The sequence below is a fragment of the Aptenodytes forsteri genome, unplaced genomic scaffold, assembly GCF_000699145.1.
Source record: "Aptenodytes forsteri isolate BGI_AS27 unplaced genomic scaffold, ASM69914v1 Scaffold434, whole genome shotgun sequence".
Classification (NCBI taxonomy): Eukaryota; Metazoa; Chordata; class Aves; order Sphenisciformes; family Spheniscidae; genus Aptenodytes; species Aptenodytes forsteri.
In genome coordinates this window covers 310,465-316,183 of record NW_008795183.1, presented here as the reverse complement: position 1 = coordinate 316,183, position 5,719 = coordinate 310,465, and the positions used below count along the sequence as shown (strand labels likewise).

The window sequence follows — 5,719 nt, the reverse complement described above, 5'->3', positions numbered from 1 at the left end:
GTCCCAGATCTCATTCGCTCCTTTATCTCTGAGGCAGTTTCCCAAGGGATCCCATGCACTAGCACCCTAAACAGCCAAAAGTTTGCCTTTCTGAGGCTTAGGGTCCTGATTCTACTTTTTACCTGCCCTATACCCCTCAAGATTGAGAATTCTGCCAGGGCATGATCGCTGCAGCAGGTGCAAAACTGTTAAGAGTGTCGGTTCCCTGTCGGCCAGAGCTGTCACCAAGATTCGTTGCTAGAAAAGAAAAAGGGCTTTGAGAGAGAGAGGAGAAGCTGCCCAGACTGCACTGCAGACAGGAGCGCCCGGCAAGGTGAGAGCACGCTGCTCCTTCCAAAGCAGAGATCATCACAGCAAGCAGAGAGCCCGCCTGTGCCATGCACAGAGGTTTAGGCTGCCATTGCAAAAAGCCTCAGCTGAAATGCTGTCACGTGTTTGATGAGGCTGTGCTGTAAACTGGAGGAGGGAACAGGCTCAAGTGTTTATGTTTCTGAGCAGTGTTTCTTCCTTTTTTCAGGGTGTCTCTAAAGTCAGACCCATTCCCAGCTCAGGTTTTTAGTGGTGCCCCAGCAGCTGCTGTAGGAGAGGGACCTGCCTGGGGAACAAGGAGGCAAAGGAGGGCTTGAGGCTGGAGCACCACAGCATGGCTAAAGAAACAGTGGGATGGATGCTTTCCTTGTATGACTTGGTCTTACATGTTTTGCACTTCGAGTGACTGTGTTTTGTTCTGCAGAAAGTCTGGGCAGGCTGAGGCAAGTCAGTCACTTTAGCATGTCCTCAGGCCCCAGCCCTGGTTGGACCTGCTAACACCATCCCAGTTGATACACAAGGGGTTGTAACACAGGACCTGGGTGGAAATGGGGAAGCTGAGCTCCTAAAGCCTACGGCACAACACCGGAGAGGAGCCCCGAGTCCTCAGGGAGGAGCCAGCTCAGCCAGCAGCCAAGGAGGCAGGTGAAAGGCAGAGTAAAGAGGCTACTTGGAAATTAGCAGTAAATGCTTCTTAACTTCTATCGTGCCCTAGTTTAGCCGTGTTTTTCTCTGTTCTTTTCACCTCTTCCACTTTCTCTTTTTTTTTACCTTCCTTTCTTTGTCTCTTCCCATTTCCTCTTTGTTTTACTTCATTTTCTCAATCTGCCTTGTGCCTTCCCCGCAGCCTATCTGATGTCCTGCTCCCCCTCCTTGCTCCCACACAGCAGCTCCCTGCACAGGGACTCCCTTTACCTTGTAACTCCTTCTGACCCACAGCCTGCAAGCCCTTCTGAATTTGTTTCTCACATACCTTCCCATTTTAGCACATACACATTCTTCAAAGTCTCTTCAGATTTATGAGCTTTTTGACAATGCAACAGCAGGAGAGGTCCCGTACCACACTCAAGCCCCTGACAGCAGTCCCACCAGAACTTCCTTTTCCCGACGCTTAGGGCTGTTGCCCACTCAGACAGAAGCGGTAGGCTCAGCAGCTGTAAGCCAGATGAAAAGATAATCATTCTTACATTTTCCTGACTCCTAAAATCGAAGCATGAGCTTTAATTAGGGCATTTTCTGAGACGAATGTGTCGGCAAATGCTTTTCTTGCTTTTCATAAATACACCAAATACAGAAACAATCATTTTCTATTACAATTATATTTACTCCAACAGGGATCAGAACAGCAGCAACTTTAGGCACGGCCAAACTCCTCCCAACAGTCCGTGTACTAAGGTAAGCTGAGCAAGTGTCTCACCCACACTTGACCCAACCACAGGAGATGCTGGAGGCCTCCAGTGAACTGAAAGCTGGAAGTGGTGATTCTGTTCTAAACCAGGAACTTCCAGCGGGTAGTGCATCTTCTCTTGCTGTGCAGCAATCAATGCCAAGCAAGGTGTATGTCAGCTAAACACCTGTGCTGGCAACAGTTTCTGTTCAATCTTGTCATAGCAAAACAAGTGAACTATCAGCTTTAGAACTAATTGTGCATTTCATTTTAGGGTACAATATCACAATTATATTTATCCTCCATGCTTCGACAGTTTCTCCAAATGAAGTTTAGGATCTTTTGCTCCCCGTGCATCATAACAATATTTACAGGGAAGGGTAGAGCTAGACAGTTTCTTGGAGAAGCTTGTTGTAAGCCAGGGTATTGCTTGTAGCTATTGCATTTTTCAGGCACTGCCAGAAGTAGGGCTGAGATCGAGGGTTAGTTGGCCATTCCAGGACAGAACTTCTGCACAGCCTTTTCCTCAGCCGGACATATCGGGACTTCTGCAAAACCTTCTCAAGAAATATCAAGATAATGACATCCATTTTTTCATCAAGAAGCCGCTGGTGGGCCATGTAAAATATTGTCTTGAAGCTGCCGCTTTTAATATACTTGTTGGTCAGCACAAATATGGTCTTTTTGCTCAGCTGAATGCTCTGGGAAAGGTTGTCAAAGACTGGCTGTCCTGGGAGCCAGTCCCTTTCTTCCAGGCATAAATTGAACTGTCTGGCTTTTTGATCTTCCAGCCTTTCAACCAGTTCTGTCAGCACCCACTCATTCACAGCCGGATCTTTATTGTCATAGGCAATAAAAGCATCGTAGCAAGCATCTGGTAAAGATAAACGCCGATAGCCCTTCAACTTGGCAGTGCAGTAATGGTAACTATACCATACATCCCAGAAATAGAGATGGCTCGTCACTGTGAACACCATAAAGCCTAGGACTGTTGAAGTTGACAGAGCATACAGGATCAAATACGAGGTGTCCAGCTCACAGGTATACAGATCCAAGAAAACCACACTCCTTCCCTTATGTGCCCCTGGGCCAGCACAGGTCACATCTGTGGCCAGAAGAGGAATAGTCACTTGAGTCTGATTGATCCACCAAACAAACCACACGGCATCACAATTGCACTTGAAAGGATTGCCATGCAAAAGCAGCATCCTCAGATTGTTAATGACATTTTCAGGGAAGCTAGATTTCTTAATTATTTGGATCCTGTTTGAGCTGAGGTCCAAGTATTTCAGTTTAAAAGCGCCTCTGAGAAAATGTTTGCTTAGCCGTTGAATGCGATTGTTTCGGAGCACCAGTTCTTGCAGGGTTGAAGAGCAATTGGACAGTTCTTGGGGAACAGTAACCAGAAGGTTATTGCTGAGGTCCAGAGTTACTAGTTTCTTCAGATAGTGGAGTTTTCCCCAGTTGAAACTCTTCATCTGGTTATTGGTTAAGTTGAGGATCTTGAGTTCTGGAGGCATAGCTTCAAAAACACCATGAGGCAAAAAACTGAGCGAGTTGAAGGAAATATCCAGTTGTTCCAGGCTGGTCAGATTCTTGAAGAATGACAAGTATCTAGCATTCCCATCCATCCATAAAACATTTAAACGATTTCCTCTGAATTCTAAAATTTGAAGAGATTGGCTTTCCATTCCTGTGTTAATAGTGGTAGAAATCTCATTCTCATTCATCATCAGCTTCTTCAGATGGGCCAAGTTTTTCATAAAACTAAGCACGTGAGTAACACCTTCTGCCAGAAAATAATGTTTGTTATTGCTTAGGTCTAGAATTTCTAAAAGCTTTAGCTCTTTGAAAGCAGTTGAGTATAGCAAGTCAATCCTGTTGTTAGAAAAATCCAGATATTTCAATCCAGACAAATAGTAGAATTCACTTCCATTTAAAGTTTGACTTATTGCATTACCTGACAAGTTGAGGCATCTGAGGAAACTAAGACCACGGAAGTCTGAGGGGTTAATAAAAAATATGTTGTTTCTGCTTAAATCCAGAGTTTCTCCGTATTTCAGGCACTCTTCGTTAACTGAAGATTGGTAGGAAGCAGCCTCTTTGTCTTTGGACCTGCAACTTCGCCCATACTCATCATACCTGAAATAATGCATCTCGTGTAATACTTGCCTGTTGTATTGCTCTACTGAAATCCTAGGATTAGAGCAAAATCCATAAAAGTTGCTTTCACCTGAAGAAGGAGAAATTTTATTCACTGAGAGGTCTATGAATTTAAGAGCTGGGAATTCTTTGAACACTTTCAGGTCAGCAACTTTAATAAAATTAGTCCCGAGATCCAACACTGTTAGATTTCTAAGACTGAGCAATGGATCTAGATTTCCTTCTCTCAGTTCTTTAAAGACATAACCCCTGAGCCTCAGGGTTTCCAGGTTAGAGAGGGAAGAAAATGTCTTAGACAGATTCAAGGATGGAGAATACATCTGCAGTTCAAAATTAAAGGACAAATCAAGCTCTACAAGGCCAGGGATAAACTTCAAAAACTGAGCATCTCCAATCTCCTTTATGAGGAAATTTTGGGAGAGGTCAAGCTCTTTGAGATTTCTGATGTTTTTAAACCAGATGCTGGGTATGCTCTGAAGAGAGTTACTGTGAAGTCGCAAAATTCTTAAATTTTTCAGGGAATAAAAAGCCTTTGAATGTATCTCAATTGTGCTCTTGGGGCAGGGAATACAAGGATATGGGGCATTATAGCAACGTGGGCAATTACCACTCAGATCAAGAATTTCTAGGTTGTGGAGGGCACTTAAATCTTGTTCTTGAATCACTTGAATCATGTTATTGTAAATATACAATTCCTTTAAAGTAGATGACAAATTGGGTGGAATATGAGTTAAGTTGTTAGACTTCAGGGATAGTATTGTTAATTTTTTCAGCTCCAGAAAGGCTGTTTTTTCAATTTCAAATGAAACATTGCACGGATTACGGTAGTAACAGTTCTGTCCCAGATACAATATTTCTATGTTTCCTAGCTCTGACAAATTGGCTCTTTGGATAGAAAAGATACTGTTCGCTTCCAGGCTCAGCAGACTTAAAGTAGTAGGAAGACCCTGGGGTATTTCCAACAGCTGGTTTGCATCCAAATACAATGACTTCAGTCTTGTCAGGGCAGCAAAACTGCCATTCTCAATCTCCGGTCTGCTGGTGCACACATGATCTTTGGGCCCCATTCTGACAGGCACACAGTTGCATCTGAAGTCAATCTCCACGAGGTTTTCAAGATGAGCAAAGGATGTTGGACTGATATGGGGGATATGGTTAATATTCAGGGTAAGGTTGGTAGCGTTTGTAGGGATCCCTCTGGGGACTTCCATGAGACGCCGATCAGTGCAGTCCACTGTCACAGTGCCTTCAAAGGCATTAACATCACAGGGTAAACTTTTGGGAAACCAAGCTCCTGACAGCAGCATTGGAAATAGGAAGAGCAAGACAAATGGCAATGCATTCAACATCTTTGCACAAGGTACCTAAAAATAAGGAAATAGGGAGGTATTAATTTAATTCAATGAGAACATGTCATAGGACATCAGATCAAGCATGTACTGGGTCAGACCAAATATACAGCTAACCTGGGGTCCTGTCTCTCACACTGGCTAGAAGTGATGTGCAGGTAGGATTATAAGTTTGGGGAAGGTATATGTTGGTATTTCCTCAAATGCCTTCTTTACTTTCTTATCACTAAGTATTGCAGTGTTAAGATAAATATCACTCTCTAAAAAATAAAACATAAAAAAAAAAATCTACTGAAAAAATGACAAGGCAGATGATTAAAGGCTATGTCTCTGTGAATTTTCTTTTTTTAAGGGGAACAAGTGGTGTTAAATGTCCAGCAGATCGCCATTGTGTAAGAGCGTAAATAAGCAAAGTTAATTTTTCGAAGCATATGAAAGAGAGAGAAAAACTAGAGTCACTTAAAAGCTACTGTAAATTTTCAAAACCACACTAACAGGTGAGTGCCTAATT

The 5,719-nt window shown here is 43.2% G+C and overlaps 1 protein-coding gene across 1 annotated transcript in view; it reads right to left on the bottom strand.

The window, feature by feature from the left end:
* Positions 1–1,969: 1,969 nt before the first annotated feature.
* The window catches only part of LOC103898291 (toll-like receptor 7), a 10,760-nt gene continuing 7,010 nt past the window's right edge, over positions 1,970–5,719 (bottom strand). Inside the window, exon 2 of the mRNA XM_009278529.2 lies at positions 1,970–5,223. Coding sequence (XP_009276804.1) covers positions 2,083–5,223 — 3,141 coding nt within the window. The 3' untranslated portion in view covers positions 1,970–2,082. The remainder of the gene's footprint in view (positions 5,224–5,719) is intronic.